We start from the raw sequence: 24,647 nt of genomic DNA on the forward strand, positions 1-24,647 counted from the left end.
ACGTGCAGTGACTCTTGTTACTCCTCTGGTCAGTGGGGCACATTGTACTGGTTTAGTTGCAGTGCACGTTGCATTTCCCATCAAGCATGGGGCGTTTCTGTACTGTAGTTTTTTGCAAAACAAAACTTCATCCTTGAATTCACAAAACATAATTGAATTGTATAGCCTACTATTCTATAACTATTCGCTCTGTGCTGTTTTGTGTTATAAGTATACATCAAAAGTCCAAGCTTCACTACAGTACAGAACTGTAATCTAAACTGACAGAGCAACTTATTAAAAAATCAACACTTCCAAATAAAGACTACTGTAAAATGCTTTCATAGAGCAAGCTCGAGGCGCGTACTGGCAGTTGCAAGTGGTAGACACACGTCCGGCTGTTCACACTGGACTGTATATTTCAAATATTGCATTTCACTTCAAACATGCATTAGACTACCACAGAAGCACATCGGGTATTGTGACCAAAACATTTTTCCGGGGCCCCTTTTGTGGCTGTGGGCTCCAGGGGAATTTCCCTGCTCCCTCGGTGGGCCTGCTCAATTTGAAGGCATTTACTGAATGTTTTATCGTTACGCATGAAATGCTTATTTTTTTGTCAGTCTTTCTGTATCAAGCACGTTGTGCATTCCGAGCACCGGCCTTCCTTCTGAATGGCTTTTACCTGGAGACCTCAAAAGTCAGATTCAAACAAAAACTCTCCTTGTCACACACTTGCATTGAATATTTTTCCTTTGTTATTTATTTTTTATCTGATTTTCTTTAAAGCCTGCTGTTATGTTCAGCTGTCAACAACAACAGAAAGGTCTGCTGTGTTATCGCAAGCAGGGACCACACAACACGCGGCTGAGCTGACGTGGAAGCTTTTAGGAAGCGCAGTCCTTGTTGTCACATCGTTTGTTTTCCTCTTGACCTAGATGCTCCAAGCGTGTTTCTTTGTGGACCTCTCAGACGCTTTGTTCCATTCAGGACAGAGTTAAAAGTGATCTGAAGGCTGATACGCGGACTGAATAAGAAGCGCCGGGGGTGTGGGGAACTGGAAAGGTCAGATATCTCTGCAATCTTCCGCTGGGTTTCCTCGGTGTACAACGAAAACAACTTCAGGTAGCAGACAGATCCGACACTGTGTGTGTGTGTGTCTCACCGAGCGAAAAGGAGAGATCAAAACAGGGCCAAGGGCGGCTGCTGCGGTACTCTGATCTCTCCTCACACTCCATTACTGACTAAAGAAAGCAACAATCACGAACTTCCTTTAACATACTTACCGCAATTTTGATCACCCGGGATGCATCATTTCAGCCCCCTGTTTGAGATTACTAAAACACCTTTGAAGTACCTGGAAATATCTAATTGCATGGCGCCCCCCTCCCATAGGTGTATCCTGGAAGCCCAGGCTGCTTATGCAATACCGACCCGTTTATTTTAGTTTAATATTCATTCTTAAGATTTTTGAATATGTCGATGCAGGCTACTAGTCAAAACAGCAGTCAAAAAATCTACTTTTAGTGTTGCTATACCTCTTTCTATTAAGTGGTTTATGTTTTTTTTCAACGTACACACAGTGCCAACAGGTGTGCAAATGCTGTAATTGCAGTATAAGTTTGTTATCTGATACAGCAGTCTTCACAAAACAAGCATGCACTGCACTTTACCCTGTGATTATCATACACAATGTGTGCATCTAATGTAGCAATACAATATATAATAATGTTTCTATTACAGCAAACTACAATGTATACAAATATGACAAGGATGTGTCTATTACTCATCCTGGGTTTATTTGTGGATTTATGTGTACAATCGTTCATGATTTCAAGAATGACATTAGACCATTACATAGTTGATTGTGCATATGTACACAATCAACAATCGTTTTCTTTTCCCCATATCTGGGAATGCAATTAAAAGGATGTATTGTCACATAAAAAAAAATCAATGCATTAAAACAGCATCTGAAATTAAGAGCATAAAATACAATTTAACTAAACAATAACAGGAATAATAATAATTAGTGCCAATAAAAAAATAAAACTGGCACCCACAAAGGGCAGGTTCTGCAAGGCTGGCTTTGTGAAGATTAGGCAACCTGAATATGAGCCATTCACTTAAACAGGGCGAGTGTACCCCCAAGAGACTGAATGGTGTATATCTACCAATACATACAGTAATTATATATATTCTAACTATGGTTCTTCTCACTGCTGTACGTCCAGACAGCACCCCCTTGTGGTACTGTGGTGGAAATGTTAAGACTGAAGGACAGTTTAAGGCTGGCGCTGCGGTCCTGGGTCCAGTGTTCCTGACAGGGAGAGGGTGAGAGAGGGGTCACTTCTTCCAGGAGGGCTGCTGGTAGTGCACTTCCAACCCATTCGTCTGAACTCTGAACACGCTGGGGAATGAGGGGCTGCTGCTTGTGGAAGAGGCTGCCAAAGGGTTTTCATAGACCAGATCTGAAGGGAAATAAAGATCAGACAGAGATATGTGTGTATGTGTCTGTCTGTTTGCACCAGGTATAGAGTGTGGCCCGTCTGTCTGCACCAATTCCCCTTTGTTTCAATTTATTATTTTTTCAATATAAAGAATTTCAATCTTCCTCTACATTTCTATTGTTTTTCCCCCCCTTGGAAAATGCCACTGCAGTTTTCTTATTCCCCTTTGGTAGGTTCAGTCCATCAAAATACAGGATACAAGACAGTTGTATGATATAAAACCAAGATATAAACTAACTGCAATAGGAATTAGATTTATTTATTTAATTGTTCGTCTTTTAACACATTATAAAATCCATGCTCTAACCCCACCCCACCCTGATAAGAAACCCCAGCAGGGCCAGAGCTGCTTGGATGCTGCCTGGATGGTGTTTTGAAGCTGGCTGTTGTGCTGTTTGCTGACTCTTCACGCAGTAGCCTCCTCCCAGCGAGGTCTGGCTATGTTTCTTACCTAGGTGGGATCCCACGGTAGAGATGAGCTTCCTCCCGGAGTCAGACCCATTGGAGGTGCTGCTGGTGGAGTTGGACTTGTGAGACTTGACCGATTTCACTGAGGGGCTGCGGGCCGCTTGATTCGCTCTGGACCGGCCATTTGTACCAGACCTGCTCCAGTCTGGAAAAGAAAAGTCGTCTTTCTTCTTAATATTTGTATTAGCAGCAGCTGCATCAGACTTTGAGACCGTGTTTGTGTTAGATGCTTTTTCAACTCCTAACACTATGCACAACTTTTAAGACCTTAGACTATCATTAGAAGGGCAAAGCAATTTAGTTACATCAACACAGTGCACATTGCTTGCCATGCCACCACTAGTTATATCTATAAAATATAAGAATACACAGGGACAGAGAAGCGAGTTCCTGAGCCTCCTCCCCTGTAGAGCCAGAGGGATTCTTTTAAATAGTAACATACCTGAGTATTCGTTAAGCCTGAATCTGCCACAGCACAGGTGGATCCTCCACTGCTTACGGACGTTCTCTTTCAGCAGGCAGTGAAACACGAAGATGAAGAACCCTGGGAGAGGGGTGACGACAATGCAGCCCTATATTGCATTAACAGCATAGCCAGATACCCCAAGGTGACAGCACAGCACAGTGCGGCAAAGCCTAGTGAAAGCATGCTAATGCATTGGCAGAAATGGCCAAACTTGACGAGGTAATGTACAGCGCTTCATTGCCCTCATCCGAATTCAGACAGGGGAACTGTCTTCAGAGTTTGCATTTGCTCTTACCTTGCAGGGAGTTGCAGATGGAGAAAAGGTAGAGGAATGGCACCTTGGCAGGGCCCCAGGCGAAGCAGCCAAAGCCCCAGGTGAGCCCCAGCAGGAAGGTTAGGCTGACCACGCTCTTCAGGTTGGACAGATGCCCGCTCTGGCTGCCTGCCGGATTCCTGGCCTTCAGGCTGTGGATCTGGACCAGCACCACAATGAACACAGCCAGGTTGCACACCAGGATCAGCAGGAAGTAGGCCACCACCGACACGTAGAAGGCCACGTTGTCCTGGACCCAGCAGCTGCAGGAGACCCATGCAGAGAAGAGCAATCAATCACCCGGGTTCAATCCACACACTCCAGGGGTGGTGCAACATCATTAAATCAGCCACAGCAGGTTTGCTTTCACTGACAATGGAGTTCAGAAATACATTGTTCCACATTCTCTCCCTTAATTGTATTTGTTTATCACTTCATATAAAAACAGAAACAAGAGGCGCTACTCACAACACATCCTCTGGAGTCTTGGCTGGGCCGATAGATTCAGCAGACACTCCACTTCCATAAAAGTCTTTGTTGATCGCCAGTACAATGCTGACAACTACCAGTGGAACCCCTGTACAGAGAAAGCGAGAGAGAGAGAGAGAGAGAGAGAGAGAGAGAGAGAGAGCGAGAGAGAGAGAGTAACCGTTTGAATTTTAATGTAGTTTGGGAGGAGGTACATCCTCCAACACATGACACATCAGCCTCTTTATTAATCAGACACTTCAGGCTTTTCAACTTAGATCGCAATGCATTCTGGTACATTTAACCTGTCTCAGGTACCTTTCACTTGTTTCTTTTCTTTAAGACAAGCAGGACTACACTTACCAGAATGCATTGGGGTGTGACTTAAAAAGCCTGAACTGTCCCAAACTGTCCCAGTGAACAGTCATATGGTAACCAAGACTAACCGTAACCATAGCCCCTCAGACAAGCTGAGGCCAGGTACACAGCACTCACCCCAGCCAATGGAGCAGAGCTTGAGGATGTAGGAGTGCACGTAGATGTTGAAGACCTTGACGAGCGCGAAGTACATGTGCACAGCTGCCAGCAGCATCCAGGTGAAGGAGGCCAGCAGGGAGTAGTGCAGGGTGACAGCCAGGCAGATGCACAGGCCGTGGTTACCGAAGGAGGCCAGCCAGGTGTTGATCAGGAACAGCAGGTTCAGCAGCAGCAGGGCGGCGGACAGGTTCATCAGGATCTTCGAGGGGTAGTCCTGACGCAGCTTACTGGCACGAGACAATGAGAGGGCAGGGACATGGGCAGCTAGTTCCCCCGATTGCCACTAACCTTGGGACTACATTACTTGATGTCTGACAGTTCTAGAGGATGGAGTGAGGAGAGGGAGGGAATGTGGATAAGTGCAGGGAGAGAGAGATAAAAATAATGAGAGGTGAGGGAGAGGAAGCTGGGACAGAGATGGGTAAGACAAAAGGAGAGCTCTATGTGTGCCACACTGACTGGAGATACTCACTCGAAGGCTATGTAGGACAGCAAGGTGACGGTCAGGAAGATGGAGGACAGACCACAGCCAACGTACGTGATCATGGTCATGATACGATCATCCAGGGCACTGATTGGGGTCCTGGACAGGTCCTGCACAGACAGGACAGAGGAGGGGAGGGTCTTATTTCTAAGTAACGTTTAGAAGGTTTTTTGGTTTTTTTTGCACTCTACAAAGCTTTCCCTTATTCAATGCCGTACGTAATGCATTGCCCAACATTCAACTTTGTTTGAAAAATACGCTTTGTATTGTTAAATACAAATATTATTTGTAAAGATAGGAGAGGGAGAGAGAGGGGTGGAGGGGTGGTGAGGGTGACTTGCCATCAGCACTCCGAAGTGGGTGAGATGGTCACACAGACAGGTGGTGTGGTTCAGACTGGTGCTGTTCATTCGACAGCCCTCGGAGCTCCAACCTCCCAGCCCATCTGTAACTCAAGAATACACATGCTGTCCTGGCAGTATATAGAGACACACACAAACTGTACACAGGATACAACACACACCTTACACAAACAGACTACACACAACACACACACATATTACATCTCCTCCTTAGTTTGTCCCTTAAGTGCTCCTTGAGTTTAAGGGTGTTGCAGAGAGCAGCTCAACACATTAACTCTAAAAGGCAGAGTGAAAGCTTTACTTACTGTTCCCATTCAAGTCCCAAAACACACACTCCACGGATTCATTGTACTGAGAAAATAAAGAACAAAATAAAGATGTCACAGTGTCAGCACCAACATGCAGAAAAAAACTGTGTTCTCGGTTCCAGGCACGCGTACAGTACGTGTCTATCCTTGAAATACAGCAGCAATTCTAAAAGTGCTCAGGTTACTGTAGGATCTACTGCTGCAGTTGCAGGACAAATGCACTGCTCTCTGACTTTCTGAAGTGCCACAGTAATGTAAATGACATACCATTAACCAAGTGTATTAATGTGGTTTAGGGCTTAGGGTTAGGGGTTAGGGGTTAGGGGTATGTGCATTTAACAGAGGTGTGTGTGGTTGGATAATCTCTCCCAAACTAGATGAAACAGTAGCATATGAAGAATAATATAAGTCCACCTATACTTTACTTTTCTATACTCCAGTGTATTAGTGAGATACAGTGAAATGCTAAATACAAATGTAGTTATTTACAATAATCAAAACAAACAATAACACCAGTAGGAGGCTGTGTGGTCCAGTGGTTAAAGAAAAGGGCTTGTAACCAGGAGGTCCCCGGTTCAAATCCCACCTCAGCCACTGACTCATTGTGTGACCCTGAGCAAGTCACTTAACCTCCTTGTGCTCCGTCTTTCGGGTGAGACGTAATTGTAAGTGACTCTGCAGCTGATGCATAGCTCACACACCCTAGTCTCTGTAAGTCGCCTTGGATAAAGGTGTCTGCTAAATAAACTAATAAATATAGCAAATGGATTATTTAAACACACAGCGAAAGAGAAGGTACTTTAGATGGACTGTTTTTTCTTTTTTTGTTTTAGCCCAGCCTGCACCTGAAACAACATTAGAGTCTTTTGAAGCCCACAACCCCCAGCTCTAACCAGCAGAGACCCAGTGCAAGAGGGACTGGCTGGGCCTGGTCACACTGTACCTGAGACCCAGTGCAAGAGGGACTGGCTGGGCCTGGTCACATTGTACCTGAGACCCAGTGCAAGAGGGACTGGCTGTGTCTGATCACACTGTACCTGAGACCCAGTGCAAGAGGGACTGGCTGGGCCTGGTCACACTGTACCTGAGACCCAGTGCAAGAGGGACTGGCTGTGCCTGGTCACACTGTACCTGAGACCCAGCGCAAGAGGGACTGGCTGGGCCTGGTCACATTGTACCTGAGACCCAGTGCAAGAGGGACTGGCTGGGCCTGGTTACACTGACTGTACCTGAGACCCAGCGCAAGAGGGACTGGCTGTGCCTGGTCACACTGTACCTGAGACCCAGTGCAAGAGGGACTGGCTGGGCCTGGTCACACTGTAACCCAGTGCAAGAGGTACTGGCTGGGCCTGGTCACACTGTACCTGATTAGGCTTTAAGTGCTGGAGAGTTATGGTTACTGGGTCTGTCAGATCACGAATGGTGACGTTGGTCACAGTGGCAGAAACAACGTACGTGTTCAGGATTCTGTCTCTCAGTATTGAGTCCTGAAAAACAACAGAGAAATGCAATTAACACCATGCAATTAACACCATGCAATTAACACAAATCGATTAACACCGTGCAATTAACACAAATCAATTAATACCATGCAATTAACAATAATCCATTCAAAGAAAATAAATAAGACCAGCTGCTAAAATTGTTATTTTCAAATGAGTTTTTCCTTTTACCCTGGTTACTCACCTGGAAGAGCACAGTTTTCCCGTAGAAAGTGAACTGGACCCGAGCCATGGTTCTGTTGCGCTTTTGAAAAAGGTGTTTTTCCAGAGAGCGAGGCAGGGAAATGTACGCCACGGTGTCATCAAACGGGTCCTGATTGATGAAAGTCTGGTTCGGGAGATAAGGGTTCAGGAAGGTAAGCAATACACTGAGACTGCTGAAGACGGAGAAGCAGGGGCATGGCTAGTAACAAGCAGGTTCCAAGCAAGAGCGCGTGTGTCCTGCAGCTAAAACCTGAACTGCTTTCTTTCTTCATCTGGTAAAGGAATTATACATGACCATGAAACTGAACTTGATGGTGGGACCCTGGGAAAGCCAGACAGCCCTAACCATTCTTCAGATCATTACCTGGAGGTCGTGGCCTTGGATGAAGGACGTCACTCCGAAGGCAAGTCCATCGAATTGGGAGGAGTTGATGTTTAAGACCGTCAGGGCCAGCATGGGGGACGTGATGCTGACCGACTCTCCGTCGAAGCTCATCGTGTTTCCAATGCTCTCTGTGATCTCCAGGATTCTGCAGGGGAGGGAGGGCACGGGGTTAAGAGATCAGTGGCTATTGCTGACCGCTTGCTTGCATTCACTTGTGCACATCAATTTGTGAGCTAAAGGAATGCTGTATCACACCTGAATATATCCCATGATATGAGTATTTAATTATTAAGATTTACCCCTTCAGACCGAGGTCTCATCGCAACATACAAATAACAATTACAGTGTACAAACAACACAATAAAAACATGTGCGGTTCAGACTTAATCAGCAGTGTACAGAGATCAAAGAACAGCATAAATAAGACATGTATCTATTTGTTGATGTGGATTGAAGGAGGAGAAGCATTGGCAGGTTCTAAGCAATTCCCTCCATGCCCATTCCTCCTGCCCCCCCTCCATGCCCACACCCCCGCTCCAACTCACTGGTTGGCAACAGGCTGCAGGTTGCTCTCCGTCTCCATGATGTTTGTGACGATGTCGACGATGGTCAGTCCGAGGGAAGGAGTGACCTCCCCGACCTTCATGACCTCCACCACCTTGCTGACAACGATCTCCACTTCCTGACGGTTCATCTTAGGGGAGTTGCTCGTCAGGTTCTTAATCAGCTCAGCGACCACCAGGGCGTTGTCTGTCAACACACAAACGCGCACGTGCACGCACACACATGCGTTATAACATCCCGCCAGCTACCTCTCCCTCTCCTTCTCTTTCACTCCTTCCTCTCTCTCTCTTCTTTCTCTCTAATTCGCTTTCCTTCCTTTCATTCCTCTCTCCCACTTTCTCTTTCTCTCCTCCTCTTTACTGCTCCTCTCTCCTCCATCCCCTTTCCTTCTATCCAGATCACCCTCCCTGCAGCAGCCTGACCCCTGTGGGACTGACCGGTGGTGACATCGACTTTCGCCAGATCTACGATATTGTCCAGGAGGCTGGACACTGTGGGGCAGGAATTCAGCATCGGATTGGCCCACTTGGCTCGGTCAGTATCCCTGTTCACATCACTGCAGACAGTGAGAGGAGAGAGAGAGAGAGAGAGAGAGAGAGAGAGAGAGAGAGAGAGAGAGAGAGCAAGAGAGAGAGAGAGAGAGATACGCTCTTGAGTTACAGCAACTAATTTCCAAGAGTGTCCCAGAGACATCAAACAGAAGAATCAGTCCCAGCAATCATCTCTCCACACAAACAGCATATACACTGCTGTCCTGTGCACACAGACGAAGAAAGAGCACCCCAGGACCACCAACACTGACATGGTAATCCTGCTAATCCCTGAATCAGAGGGTTTCACTGGGATTATATGAACCTGGCTGTATGAGGAAAAAGAAGAGCGAGCCTGGAAAAAGTATCAACAGCAATGTAATAAGCGAACTGGTGGGAATGTTGCTGTGCAAAGTGTTTGCATATTATTACCTCTCTGCTTTATTACCCCCCCAGGAAAACCTGGTTAAAACGTGCCAAACACACCTGCCTCTAATTTAAAATCCGTGCCAGCATCAGAACTTTCATTAAGAGCTTCCGAATATGACTTATTGCTCTTAATATCTACTGAATGTCCTTTATCATTTATGACTGGTAGATTAGAGCTTTATAACCCACTGTGACATGACAATTACATTTTAACTGCATAATTAACAGCCTAACTTTTGACCCTGAACTTTAAAGAAAATGACAGAGTGGAACCGCTGTCGTTTTCAACAAATAAATACATAAATAAATGAAAGGGAATTTCAGAAGAAGAAATGTTTTACTCTGTGGCACAGCACAGCGCCAGCATGTATTCATGGTGCATTCATGGTTATGGAGCTTTCAAACTCATCACATAGCACTGCCTGGTACACATGCACGAAAGACGGCAGAGGGTGACTTCGGTGATGATTCAAGCTCAACTCCAACCTCATTCCTGACAAATAAAGACCAAACTAGACATAGTCTTGTGCTTGACCTCAGATCATCAGGAACTACAGTCATTTTTAAAGTGTAGATATTTTACATTTATATCCAGTTCCCATTCTGATGGAACTGAAAGCATTCCCATGATTAAATGTGTATATTATGTTTGTAAAGTGACTTTTCCTACCATTTTCTCATGGCAAAGTGATTGGGGTTCCCCGTGCAGCCCAGCGAGGCAGTGTGCCCCGCTTTGATCTCGGGCCAGGTGTAGTTCCCCTTGGAGAATGAGTGTGTCACCTCAGCGGGGCAGGCACCTGGGTCTGGGACAAGACGAGGATTAGTTATTTATTAAGGGAGTCTTCTTCACAGTGCACTGGCCCGAACGCATAGCTGCAGTGAAAACGAATAGAAGCAATACCAATGAGCTGGATGTGGATAGTCGCGGGATCAGCCCTCACGGAAATCGACCCATCTGTGTAGTTGCTGTTCTGTATCAGCAACCTCTTGATCAGTTCCTTTGTCTCGGCTTCGTTGGCCTCTGAAGTCACCTGCAGTAGAATCTTACAGCCATAACTGCCGGGTGGAAAACATAGATAAAAGAACGTCAAAATTAAAATCTGAATACAAATCCACTCTGTTTTGTTCAATTTAAACCGAAATGTAGTTTGTTTTTTTTCCCCACAGTGAAATATAAAGAATCTGTAGTAATGGATGGTGGGGAGCTGCAGGTATATAGGCTGTTAGACTGGATAGCCAGGTGTCAGGAATGAGCCATAGGGCTCACGGTGAGAGCGAGAGAGAACGGTCTTGAGAGCTTGCTGTTTAGTCTGTTCCCTCGAACCTATTTCATTGTGAATACCTGCTCCAGTAATAGATGTGTTCAACCTGCTGGGTAAATAATAGCACCTGCTTCAATTCTGCACTTTGGAAATACATTTTGAAAACTACATGACATTGTCCTGGCTGTTTTACATCCTGCACCGATCCTGGCTGGTAAGACTACCTTGAGGAAGAACCCCACGGTTCAGGGATGGATTTACTGAATTATCCTACCTGGCTGTGGTCGACAGAGTCTGTTTTCTCCTCTGTAAGGGAAAAACAAAATGGAAAGCAATGTCAGCGTGTCTCCTGTCCAGTGGAGTCTGGTGGGGGGATCTTAGAGAGGTCAGTGAATCGGAGAGAATGGTCTCCCAGGGAAGTTTCAGCTCTCTTGCAGGTGTGTGGCGGGCAGCTCTCATGGCGCCCCCTGTCTGATCTTGAAAGCATGTGTCTTCAGTGAGCAAGTTCACCCAGGAAGCACTGTACAGCAGCTCAGCATCTCTGCTGCTGTGGTCCAGCCAATGCACTGTGAAAGCCAGTGGCTAGTTCCATGAAACACATTCAGTCAAATTGTATAGTAAGCATTTAGCAGGAATCAGCTTAACCCATTTAATACCGTGTTGTATGCAACCAGGCCATCTCTTTCTTTCCCTACACTGATGTGGCAGCCAGTGATCTATCCTTGATGAAGGTTTACCACAGTACTTTTTGCTCTGTATTCTTGCAGTTTCCCCATGCTTTTCCCATGGTTATACTATGCATTTATCATAGTTTATCCTGGTTTGGCATGTTTATTAACATGCTTTACCATACCTCGCTACTCTTTACAATGCTTACCTGTGCTTTGCCATGCTTTCACTGTGCTTTATTACACTAGGGTTTTACTGTGGTAAGCTTTTGTAAGGGATGGTCAGTGAAGTGCAGAATAACAATAACCTGCTACTCACTCTGTGGTCCCTGAGACTCCTCCTGGCAGGATCAGTCCCATACCCAGACGGCATTCGACTAGAAAAAATATTGGAATCAGGATTCAAGGATCATTCATCCATCTCCTTCACACAGACCAGCCAATCCTACTGTTGCACATAAAACTGTTGCCGTTCCACTGAGCCTTTTTCAACCCATAATTGAAGCCACCAGTAAGCATGCCCTCTCTCTTGACTTTGCAATCAAAGTCTGTCAGAAACTTCAAACAGGGTTTGCTTAGTTCCAAAAAAAGTTTTACAAATACAGGAAACAAGTCTAATCTAACGTTTGCTCTGATGCCACTAACAAATATAATGTCTAATGCGCTGCGGTCTGCTTCAGAAGTAACTCTAAAGACAACATAATGTACAGACAAAGCCAATCCATCACAGACAGGCTATGTAGAACGCACAGCGTCGGCTCCATGTGATTTGGTGTACAGTACCTTACTGAATTGTTGGATACAATCAGATGAGACACAGTCATCTTATCCTCAGGCAAAATCCATCTGAGCTGTTACCAAGCAAAGAAAATAAATTAGTGAATAAATACTGAAAACATTAATTAATTAATTAATTAATTAATTAATTAATTAATAAATACAAGGTGTAAACCCTTACCCAGATCATAATTTTCTCTGTTACAAATGCAAGGTCTGTCACTGCATTGCTGACCAGGACATTCATTCCAATTTTATAGAAATTAACTGTAACAGATAAAAACACAGATAGATAACAAAAAATACATACATACATGCACACATATATATATACATACACACATGCATACATACATACATGCATACATACATATATACATACATACATACATACATACTGTAATTTGTGGATGCTGGTCCCACTGTACTAAAGGACATATCTATTTGAGTAGTTAGTTTACAGTCCATCTTATATTACCAGCAGGGGTCAACAGAACCCATAATAGCAGCGTGCCACATGACACAGGTCTGAGAATGCTACTTTCAGAACACTGTTCTTCCCAGACCAAAAACTGGGCCAAATTAAAATCTTTTGAAAGCATAAATAAATAAATAAATAAATAGACTATTCAAAACAGCCTTGAGTAATGTGATCTAAACTCACACTTGAAAAAGTTAGGTATACATTGTAAATGGATCTGTGAGTTCAGGTTTAATTTGAAGTTGCAAACTATTTCTGGATTACAAGCAACACTGGAAGGTGAAGTGAAAAGATACCTTGAAGAGTGGGGCTGGGGCCTGGTATTGTGGGTGTGGCCATGCTGGTGTGGGTGGGTCTGGGAGTGGACTGGAACAGAGACGAATTCTGTGGGGGCGGTTCTAGGAGAAACGTCAATCAAACTGTGAGGAAAAAACTATCAAAACTAGATTTGGGTAATTGGTTTAAATGGAATTTGTGACTATTGCTCCACCCTACCTGTGGTGGCACTGTTTGTATTCTGAGCAGTCGTAGTCACAGCTTTTGTGGTTGAGGTTGTGGTTGAGGTCGTGGTTGAGGTCGTGGCTGAAGTCGTGGCTGAGGTCATGGTTGAGGTCCTGGCTGAGGTCGTGGTTGAGGTCGTGGCTGAGGTTGTGGTTGAAGTCATCGTTGAGGTCTTTGCTGAGGTCAGCTTTGCTGCTGTAAACACTGAGGCCATTGAGGTAGCTAAGAAAAAAGAGAAACTAGATGTGACTGGTAATCTTTGGTAAATAAAGGAATGAATAATCCAAAACACAGAACTATAAAGGAGGGTGAAATTACAACAAGCATTCTCATGCCAGTTGAAAGCATTTATCTTGTTTGGGCTCATGGCTTCAGTACAGCTAGTCTACTGGTAGATTTGAGTCACAATTAAAACTCATATTTTATGACATGGTTGGAGCAGAACCTGTCTGACTGGCTCCCTCTGACCTGGGTTCAGTTCCAGTGTTCTCAAACCTCACCAGACCTCCGTAGGGTACAGAGCTCTCCTCAGCCCTGGTTGTGTGGCCTATAGGGGTCGCTGTTGAACACAAACCTGTAGCAGAGCTCGTCCTCCCTGGAGTGGTGGTTTCCGTAACAGTCGACACACGGGTTGTCGTTACCGTGGTTACAGGGCAAGGGGGGCCTGGAGTTTTAGGAACAACAACATTTTTTATTTAATGAATGTATCTGTTGATTTACTAAAAAGTAAGTCTGCATTTAGTAAGTACAGTGATGCCAATTAGCTTCACTGCTTTAATCAGTGTACTGGTTTGAGGACAGCGAGTTCTGTTGCTGGTTCGATTTAGTTTTTGCAGTCCCTGCTGTGTCGCCAGACTGCGAAACACTTTCTCCACCATTCGTAATTCAAACACTCCTAATCAAAAGATCTTGATAAACGCGAAAAGAAAACAGGTAAACGGCTCCAGCTGTTTGCGATCTTCTACACAAATACTCACTTTGTTTGTTCCCGAAAAAATATCGCACGTCAACGTGACGTTAGGGGGCTAGTATGAATTCTAGAATATCTAGGCCTACAGGCTCACAGAAAGCTCTTTGTAATCTGCTGATTAAAGAAGACAGTTTAACGCCCAGTTGGGATGTCATTGTTACCACTGCAGCAGCATCTAGTGCTTTGCCATCGAAGATCCTTTGGCACGGATACACACCTGGGACCGCACTAATCTGCCATGCAGTGCTGGTGGCCGTGGTGACAGGCAGGGTGAAGATTGTTACCGGAGTTACCTGCCCGGTAGTGGAGGCACCTCTATGCCTCTTGGCTGGGGTACAAGGGAAGAAAAGAATAAATAAGGAAATACACAGTGCAGCAACTCCAAAATAAAACTCAATTGTATACCTGTCATAGGTGTTTCTGTTTCACTCAAGGGGGAGGGGGTTAGCAGTTACACTTACATTCACAGCCTGTTTGTAATGTCTGACAGGTGGCACTGAAAAAGCCCCCCCCCCTTCCCCGCCCCTCTCTTCCCTAGGGCACCCTTGTAAAGGAGATGGCTCAGCAGCAGTGGCTCGGCTGTTCGTACCGATAGGCTGGATCCTGATGCTGCCTGGCTTGGCTGCCACAGTGTAGATCCCTTCGGTGTAGTTGTGGCTCTCCAGAAGCTGTAGGATCTGTTCCTGGGTTTGAGTTTCATTAGCTTCAGTGTCCACTATCAGCTCAGCTCCACAGCCCAAACTGTCAGGAAACAAACAGACGGAAGAGTGAAAAGAAGAGGTATAGTAGCACCCCACTTCAACTGGTAGAAAGCGCAAGCACTGGCTGTGTCGTGTACACGCTCACGATTCTGTTCGATTGGCTGCTTCAAGAGTTCTAACTCGTCCGGGAGAATGATCTTTTCATATCAACTCCTGGGGAGACGTGGAACTGTTTCCATCACAGTATGAAGATGGAATCTGATCATCTCTCCTTCTCTGGTTTTAAACATCGTGTTTGGGAATTGCTTAGAAGCTCCTGCCAATGCTTCTCCTTCAGTCCTTACATTCTTAGTTTACAGTGCTCTGAAATCATTAATTTGCCATTTCATTTCCGCAAACAGGCCCTTCAGCCACATGTACGGATATTGTAATTGCATTACAATAACTGCACTGCAGTGCCGTGTGCAATTACGTTGCGTATAATGGCACCTGAATCACTGTGAGATTAGCTGGTCTACCTGAATTGTATTGGGGATGACCTGCCATGAACTTCCCTCCAATCCTGTTGGGAACAAAACATAGAAAAAGTTCAGTTTTATCTTTCCCCTGCTGCAGAATTTATTACCATTTTATTATTAATATTTCCTGAGGGCTAACGTTTAAATTGCTGTAATTATTAAACCATTTTAAACGTTATAAATAAACCATTTCCATAGCTATGCCCCTGTCAAACACTTGTAGTAAAAAGGAATGATAGGTACACACAAGCCAGTATTAAACAAAGCATATTAAGGGTGGATGTAGGTTTTTTCAGTTACTCACTATTTCAGTGCCTTCCCCAACAGAATCAGCCCTCCTGCTTTAAACAACGAGACAGAAAGTCACATGACTTGGTCCAAATACACAACGACACACTGTACATAAAATAGACACTGTTCCACTCATTGAGTTTCTTACCTCGGAGGTTGAAAAGAGACACTGATGTTCAGCAAAAACATCTCATAGGGAAGAATCTGACAGAGCTGTTAAATAAAAAGCGAAAGTTAAAGAAATGTATGTATAAATATAAATGACTTAGTATGATTGAAGTATAAATCTTACCCATTTAATAACAAGGCTTGCAACTACATCTAAATCAATATTCCCTTGACCATCCACTCTGGTCATCCAAATGGTCATTTCTATTTGATAGAAAGTCCCAGCTGAAAAAAAGAAAGGAAGAAAGAAAGAAAGAAAGAAAGAAAGAAAGAAACTATTAACAATCCTGTTACCTCCTGTTACCAAATTGCGTATTGAAAGACATTGCATATTCATGATAAGAAATGATAATAATAATAATAATAATAATAATAATAATAATAATAATAATAATAATAATAATAATAATAATAATAATACAAACCTGAAGGCAGCTGAGCAGGCGTTGTCACTGCAGAAAAAATAAAATCTGTTATCAATCTCCATTTGTATTAACTCCTTTACAATATTAACATACTGGAGCCCTCTTGAGCCAACTAAAGCACTATACGTGTCTCAGAGTACTTTACTACAAAGCAAAGTAGAGAGTTTGCTGCGGTATGCTGTGCTGTGGTAAAAGCACAGCAACATGCAGAAGAGCATAAAGCACAGTGAAAGCAATACAAAAAGCATGGTGCTCTTGGTACCTGCACAGTATATTCATGGTAAATCATAGGGACCCAAGATTGTGTAGCCACAGCAAGACTCTCACCACCCACCCGCGCCCCCCTCCCCCCTTAACCCCTAACCCCTTAACTCCAATAGAGAGACAGACGGCTGTGAACTGCTGCTCTAGCTAACAGGGATTCAGTTTTAACCCGCTTACAAGCAGCGCACAGGCAGCTCTAAACTCATTAAACTGTGCGCAAGGGAATACTCCTGCACTGCAGCGGGACTGCGACTGTACGAACCTGAGAACAGGACACAAGCACAGCTCAGTATCCAAGCAGGATAGAAGAGGCTGTGGGGAGCCTTGGTGCAGCATATTGGAGCCCTGATTCTGTTCATGTTCAGTCTGAGAAAGGAAATGGCAAACGGGTTATGCGAAGATTAAACAGCATTTTAAATACACTGGGTTTAGGTTCAATATTCTTTCGCTGTATTTAAGGGGGGGGGGGGGGGTAGCGGGGAAAACAAAAATGCTAAAACAGAAATTAAAGTTTTGTATCCACTTTTTTTTTAAAAGGGGGCAAAGGCTAAATAAATCTTTTTTTTTTTTATAGCACTTTCCAAGTAGATGCTATACTTCCTCAATTATATTACGGTTGTCAAAAAAAAAGTTATTTATAGTATGCAATTCGCAGAATGTTTCCCCATTTCAGCGCTGAAATAACTTTCTGTACAGCAGCAGTGTGTAGAGTACTTTATAATCTGAGAGATGGGTTTTACGTGTTTAAATTGGCCAGTGTTGGACCACTCAGTACAGTGATGATTCCTGTAACCATTACAAATACAGCATACAAATACACTCTCTCTTCATTGTGTTACTTTCATTTACAACCTACAGGAAGCCTATTGTACCCTTTGGGGGATATAGACAAACTAGACTGTCAACAAGGTATACTTTGTGATAAAGAGTGAGACTGAGGGGCAATCTCGTAAACAGAATGATTCAGACTGAAGTTTAAATCGAACATGATTGTGGAACATTGGACTGCAGCTTTAAGTAGACTAATTTAGTGTGGTGTGGGTTGACATATTTCTTAAATTGCCATTTACAATGTGTTTATAATTACGAAACCAGTTCTTGTGCTATTAACATAAACTATATGTGTGTGTGTGTGTGTGTGTGTGTGTGTGTGTGTGTGTGTGTGTGTGTGTGTGTGTGTGTGTGTGTAAAACAAACAGTAGACTCGTTATATTAAAATAAATGATCAAATAAAAATGTGTATTAGGTATTAAAAAAAACTACTATTTTTTCATCTTTTTTACCGCATTATAAAATAAACATTCAGATAAAATAAGCTATACAATGAACATTAAAAAAAGGAAACTTACCTGGCAGTGTTGTATTCATGTGGAAATCTTTGTATTATTAAAACAGCCGACTATTAATCTCTTCTAACATACAGTGGCGCAGCATTTATCTCGGGTGGAACATTTCTTTTGAAGCCTCTAAGCCGTTCTTACTCTTTGTCACGGTTGTTGCATACAAAAAAAAAAAAAAAAAAAAAAAAAGGTAAAGCTCTCTCCTTGTCCTGTCCGCGAGCCCGGTCTCGTGTCTTGGTCTCGAATTGAAAATGATGAAGTGACCTCATCGCTCCATTCCATAAGCGCGCAGTTGTTGTTCACACAGGTAAATACCACGTCAGACACACACCTTGAAAACTCGGGCTATAGATAACACATCCTTTCAATTTCTCAATTTGCCCAGGTCTCAGAGTTAGACATCAATAGACTCAGGTTCATATATATATATATATATCTTTCAAGGCTTTTTTTTTTTTTTTTTTTTTTGCAAACAGAAATGTCTACTAACGTTATACCAAAGTAACGCAGAGACAATAACCTTGCTGTGGTACTTCAAAATATCCTCAGTAAGGGGTTTGTATATGCTTATTATTAAGCAATAATACATTTATTTTACCCAAACCAAGATGCTATGCAAAAGTATTCTTTTTTTTTTAATATGGTGTAAGATTGTCATATAAAAATGCTTAGTTGTTTTTCTTAGTATGCCTGGTAGCCAAACACACAGAAACATTTACCTACAGAGTTCAAAATGATTTTGATCATTTTTTTAGCTCCTGTTAAATAGAAGATTCATATGAGACCATGCAGCTTCAATCAGTTCAAAATCCAATGTGTTTTACAAAGCTGTTAACTGCATTGATCAGCAGTCCATAGTTCACTTAGAGACTGGCCTGCAAAGTCAGCTATAATTTGTCTTGTGTGCAAAATGGCTGCCAAACACAGTATTTTCACTTTTCTCAGGATTTGGCGCTCGCGCGATGACAGAATAAACCCAATAGTACTGGTATCTGGTGTAAGGTCTGCATGGGCCTGAAGGAAAATGTGACACAGTCTACTGTGTGTGTTGTCTCAGCCAATGCAACAGCTGGCACTGTGTGTAAACCCTGAGAGCTTACCTGTGCTGACAGGACGCACACACTCACTAAAGCTTAAATAGCCCAGAAGATGTCTTTATTGGTATTGCATGATAAACACAGACTTAATTAAGAACTCTGTGCCAGGGAACGGGCAGTGTCTCACCGTCTGTGATGTCACGATGGAAGACTTCTGTTGCTCATAGTGTCTGGGTGTTGCAGTTAAGCAATACAAGTTCTTTTGCAGTAACCAGATTCTGGCTGGCTGGCTGGAATCACAGTTCTTTTTCCCTTTCTGCCAAAGAAAGTCCAACCCAAAGTTTGCTGGTATGATGAGACTGAGTTCCGCTTTCCTGCTTAGGCACAGTATTGAAAGCTTCACTACACTGTTAAAACCAATGCAGTGTCATGGTTTTTTTTTGTAAATGTCTGGACAATCTATACATTTGCAGAAAAACATATTCCAAATATCTGAAAGAAAAATCCAATTACAAATCTAAAAGGAATAAGAAACGGTTGCACACTGCCCACAAGGACCTCTCGAGTTGCTTACTTCTGGTTTAGTAACTTTTTGGGGTATGTGTTTAAAATCTGACAAATGTGTTTGTTCGGAACATTGAGAAGTCTGTGTGAGTGACACCTGAGCAGGACTGTCCAATCACAGTCCTATGTGAGTGTCACCTGAGCAGGAGTGTCCAATCACAGTCCTATCTGAGTGTCACCTGAGCAGGAGTGTCCAATCACAGCCCTGAGAGCCATTCCTGTCCAGGCTTAACAGATACCATGAACTACAACAGGGTCTGGATGGAGGTTTGATTCAATTAAATCATTTAGAACAGGGCTGGAACAATGACCAGGACTGGAAGGACCAACCCTGGCCACCCCTGTACTAGAGTATTTTACCTGGTTAAAATGAGTTTAGGTAACCATAGGAACAGGAAAAAACAGCTGTTCTATATTAAATATCAGGCCCAACATGATTAGGAGCTTTATGGTGTTCTGGGAAAATAAACATCCTGCATTGATTAGCGGTTGACATAATCCAAGGCTTATGGAACAAAGAAATCGAACTCCTCCATAGATCTCGCTTGGAGAAAGCTGATCTTTGCTCGCTGACCTCTGCATACTGAGTTTTACTGCCTGATTCAATAAGTAACACATTCATTGAACAGAGATACTTCTGCATGATGTGTGCGTTTGAGGCCCTCTCTGGGGACCGAGAGACAGTCCAGCCGCGCTCTTCCTCAAAGGAAATGAAAGACAGTACTGGGTGAGTTATTGAGTTATCCAGGACTTTAAACACTCACTCGTTCCATGAACCACACACTCACCAAGCCAGGCTCCTCTGCACATTAGAGAGCTTCTCAGGTGCAGTACTCAGCACTGTTTGATAAAGGCTTCTCATCTAAACGAGCTGGCTGGTTGGACTCATTGCGGGCCTGGCTATAAGAACTTGAGAAAGTTTACGTACAAGAGAAAGCCATGCAAAGAAATCACTGCTGGTCCAGGAGCTGGAGGGAGTTTATATAGAGTTTGCATGGGAACACTTTGCAGAGCTGCTGAGAGAAAAACAAGAAACAGGAGAGCAAAGAAACTGAGCAGGAGGAGGCACACAACTCAAAGGCAGCAAGACCGCAGAAACAGCAGTGTGGATCATGCAGGGCATCCAACGCCTGTAGGTCTCATTGCATGAGCTGTTTCATATGCGACCATTCCTCCATCTGGATCACATTGAAAACATCAGGAGGCTGCATTTCATATATATATATTTTTTTTAAATTTAGTCGTTGCCAATTAGTTTTTATTATTTTCTCCCCAATTTGAAATGCCCAATTATTTTTTAGGCTCAGCTCACCGCTACCACCCCTGCGCTGACTCGGGAGGGGCGAAGATGAACACACGCTGTCCTCCGAAGCGTGTGCCGTCAGCCGCCCGCTTTTTTACACACTGCGAACTCACCGTGCAGCCGCCTCAGAACTACAGCGTCGGAGGACAACGCAGCTCTGGGCAGCTTACAGGCAAGCCCGCAGGCGTCCGGCCAGACTACAGGGGTCGCTGGTGCGCGGTGAGCCGAGGACACCCTGGCCGACCTAACCCTCCCTCCCCCCGGGCGACGCTCGGCCAATTGAGCGCCGCCCCCTGGAAGCTCCCGTCCACGGTCGGCTGTGGAATAGCTGGAGGCTGCATTTCAAAAGCAAGCACAGCACTTTCTAATCCCCTCATAAGAGAAGGCCACAGTGTGTTTACACAGCTTCTTAGAGCTTAGCCGTTTTTTTTTCCCACGCTTGTACTGCACACTTGCTGTTCTGTACCATGGTTAACCATAATTCCTAGTGATTCCATGCTTTACCATGCTTTTACTGTGCAACTTGCAAATCTTTATACTTTTACCACGGTCTAGTGCAGTAAGTTTTTCTAAGGTAAAGCTCCTGTATCAATAAACACAAGACATGCTATGCCCACAAACACACACACACACTGACACACACACACACTGTCACACCCACACACACACACACACACACTGACACACAAACACACACACACACACTGACACACACACACTGACACACACACACACACCCACACTGACACACACATACACACACACACACACACACTGACACACACACGCACACACACACACTGACACACATGCACACACTGACACACATGCACACGCACACACACACACACACACTGACACACACGCACACACTGACAAACACACACACACTGTCACACCCACACACACACACACACACACTGACACACAAACACACACACACACACTGACACACATGCACGCACACGCACGCACACACACACACACTGACACACACACACACACCCACACTGACACACACATACACACACACGCACACACACTGACACACACACGCACACACACGCACACACTGACACACATGCACACACACACACACACACACCCACACTGACACACACGCACACACACACACACACACACACTCTTCACACAGCCCTTCCCTCTTTCCTGGGGGCGGCTCTCTCAGCAGCTCTCTTCCTTCTCGTTCTCTCAGACCACACAGATCCCAGGGGGTTGTGCAAAGACAGTGAACTTCAGTCATCACCACACAGAGAGAGCCAAGAAGCAGCCGCACCCAGCCCCCCGGCCCCGACCCGACTCTGCACCTGCCTTCAGCCTGGCAGCAGTTCATATTCCTCAGGTTAAAGAGGGGCTCTGTTCAAGCTTCTTCACTGTATCCAAGAGCATTGGGATCATTCTCATTGTACAACAGCACAGCGTGTCATCACTGAACTGCAGTGTCGGAGAACATTTCTTCTACCAGGAACAAATATTCGGACCCTCCAGGAACCATTATTTGGGAATATTGGTTCCCATTCCGAATATTTGTACCTCCTTATTTTTTATGTGTAACAAAGTAATCTTTTTTTTGCAAATAAGTCTATATCCATGCACTTTCAACTATAACCTTCATTTCAAGACTTACCTAACCCTGACCCTAACCCTAAACTAGTACCATCCAGGTCCAGTCTCACCGGCACACAGAAATGATACGAAGCTACTGCCCCATGAATTTTTTACCTTTATTTTATTATTTTATTTTATGATCATGTATTCTGGCCACCCGTCATGTGTGTTCTTTTTTTTTCTTTTTCTGGTCACACACTGATAGCTAATCCACTGGGTTCTCTGTCTCCTTATCCATTGTGAATCACCAAAAAGGCTTATCTGACAGATACCTGCTTTTATGAAGCCACTGTGCAAACAGAGATGATCCCCCGATGACGCCAGCTTTGAGTTTATTTAACGTTTTAACTTTTTCATTTTTGGTGTTTGGGGTTTGTCGTGGTTCTTCATAGGGGCTGGAGCCTGAAATCCTTTAGATTGACACTCATGAACGTTGTGGGTGGAAAGCCAGTCTCCTCTGAAGAATACCTTTTGAGATCCTTGTATCAGTACTTCAGTTACAGTGTTAAGAATAATGTTTTTTTTAATGGCGTTCTTGCAATCATCAAGGGGTCACTTGACGATCTCAAAGTGTGATCCGGTTTACAGGGAATAAGTAACTGATCTAAACAGGCTGCTCCAGAACCATGAACCAGGAAGCCAATGTAGTGACCTTCAAACTGAGGAAATACGACAAACAGACTTGCGTGTGCAGTAAGATCCCACCACTTTAAAGGGCAATCGTTTCCAGTGGCTGTGCAGTTCGACTGCAGTCAAGCTACACACACACACACAGCTGATTCTTCCACTAGGGGGCTAGCGCTGCAGTTCAGAGAGCTCTCTAACACCAAAACTCATGAACAGCAACCTGGTGGCTTGCTTTCCAAATCGTTTGTCTAGAAATCTCTCTTGGCGTACACGATTACTTTGGCATCTGTTTAATCTCCTTTAGGCTTCAATGACGGACTCTGGTAATCAGAGCTGATTAAACACAGCCCTCCCCTTGGCATTCAAATCAGCTTGGCAAGCTCTCAGCTACAACGAACTGCCACTGGCAAAGCATAGTGGTAAAGCGTGGAAAAATACGGGAGTCTTATTAATGTTTACCTTGGCAAATTTGCATAGTGTTTGACCCATCTTTACCGCAATTACTGTAAGTTCTCAAGTTACACAGTTTTCAGATCGAGAGTTCAATTCTAAATGGATCAAAATAAATGCAGGAGTTGATGCATTACCCTCCCAAATTATGAAAAGAGTTATGAGATCTGTTTGCTCATTGCTCATTGTGGGTACAGTGCCAGAGATATGGAAAGTTTCAAACAGCAGAGATAACGTCAGCTTTATGAATTGTAATACCCGTAATGATTTAATTACGAGCAAAGCAAACAGGAAACTAGATACACTGTCCACCATTTTCCAGAGTGAAGAATCATAAAGCGATTGCAAGTCAGCTGTTAGCAGTGATTTATAACAGCAGACATCACCCGAAATAAACTCGATGGCCTCGGGAGAAGAAATCCCTCGATTACTATTCACTCTCTATAAATGAACACACTTTCCTTTAACCGTCCATAATAAACCTGAAGCTTAGGCACCCTTATTAAAGTTTACCACAGTAAAAGCGTAGCGAGGTGGCTAATATATGTCAGTGATCGGCCTGATGTTTTACATTGGACCCCTGCAAGGTCTGTGCTCTGTCATCACAACACAAGACATAGCATTGCTTTTCCTCTGAGGCTGTAAAAGGTTTTTTCAAAGGGGCGTCATTTTTGATCACATGGCATCCTGGGGAAAATGTTAGCATTCAACAGAACTCCATGGTACAGATCCAACATGGTGCCCAACAAAACCATTTAGAATGCTCATGGAGAAGCTTCCAAACATTCTCATTCTATAAACCTTGGGTGCCAAGGTTAGGGTTAGGGTTAGGGTTAGGGTTAGGGTTAGGGTTTTGAATTTTGAAGCCAAGAGGACTAAGAACTAGGGTTGCCACCTCTGAGGTACAAAAAACCAGGACCTCCGAATGGGAAGGAGGTGGTGTTAAAAGTTTAAACTCTCTTTAAAAATCTTCTATTCATCCAATAGGAAACACTGATAATATCACCACCATAGTATTGACAACCAATTCATATTGTGCGTCTGCTGCAGGAATATTGTCTCCTGATGTATCTACCTTGTGCTCAATTTAGTGTCCCGGGAAGGCATATCGAATTCCTAGGACACCTTCCTCAAAACCCGGATGATCCAGGGAAATCATGGA

The 24,647-nt window shown here is 44.0% G+C and overlaps 1 protein-coding gene across 2 annotated transcripts; it reads right to left on the bottom strand.

The window, feature by feature from the left end:
- Positions 1-1,470: 1,470 nt before the first annotated feature.
- On the bottom strand, positions 1,471-18,177 carry LOC117963428 (adhesion G-protein coupled receptor G2-like). Of its 2 annotated transcripts, none has more exons than XM_059001517.1 (32): positions 17,885-18,177; positions 16,798-16,901; positions 16,272-16,298; positions 15,971-16,071; positions 15,827-15,891; positions 15,692-15,725; positions 15,388-15,431; positions 14,758-14,909; positions 14,386-14,496; positions 13,773-13,862; positions 13,193-13,420; positions 12,994-13,095; positions 12,398-12,483; positions 12,223-12,290; positions 11,759-11,816; positions 11,046-11,077; positions 10,411-10,565; positions 10,180-10,312; positions 8,988-9,106; positions 8,532-8,736; positions 7,966-8,131; positions 7,582-7,725; positions 7,260-7,382; positions 5,893-5,938; positions 5,567-5,670; positions 5,214-5,335; positions 4,700-4,968; positions 4,205-4,313; positions 3,719-3,999; positions 3,400-3,501; positions 2,941-3,102; positions 1,471-2,450 (listed from the first exon to the last, which is right to left on the bottom strand). In XM_059001517.1, the coding sequence occupies exons 2-32, from the start codon at positions 16,892-16,894 to the stop codon at positions 2,326-2,328; spliced, it is 3,660 nt and encodes a 1,219-aa protein (XP_058857500.1). In that variant the 5' UTR covers positions 16,895-16,901; positions 17,885-18,177; the 3' UTR covers positions 1,471-2,325. The 2 variants fall into 2 exon arrangements, with proteins under 2 accessions (XP_058857500.1, XP_058857499.1); XM_059001516.1 differs by having other exon boundaries at positions 15,692-15,728.
- Positions 18,178-24,647: the final 6,470 nt, after the last annotated feature.

Source organism: Acipenser ruthenus, chromosome 26 (genome assembly GCF_902713425.1).
Source record: "Acipenser ruthenus chromosome 26, fAciRut3.2 maternal haplotype, whole genome shotgun sequence".
NCBI lineage: Eukaryota > Metazoa > Chordata > Actinopteri > Acipenseriformes > Acipenseridae > Acipenser > Acipenser ruthenus.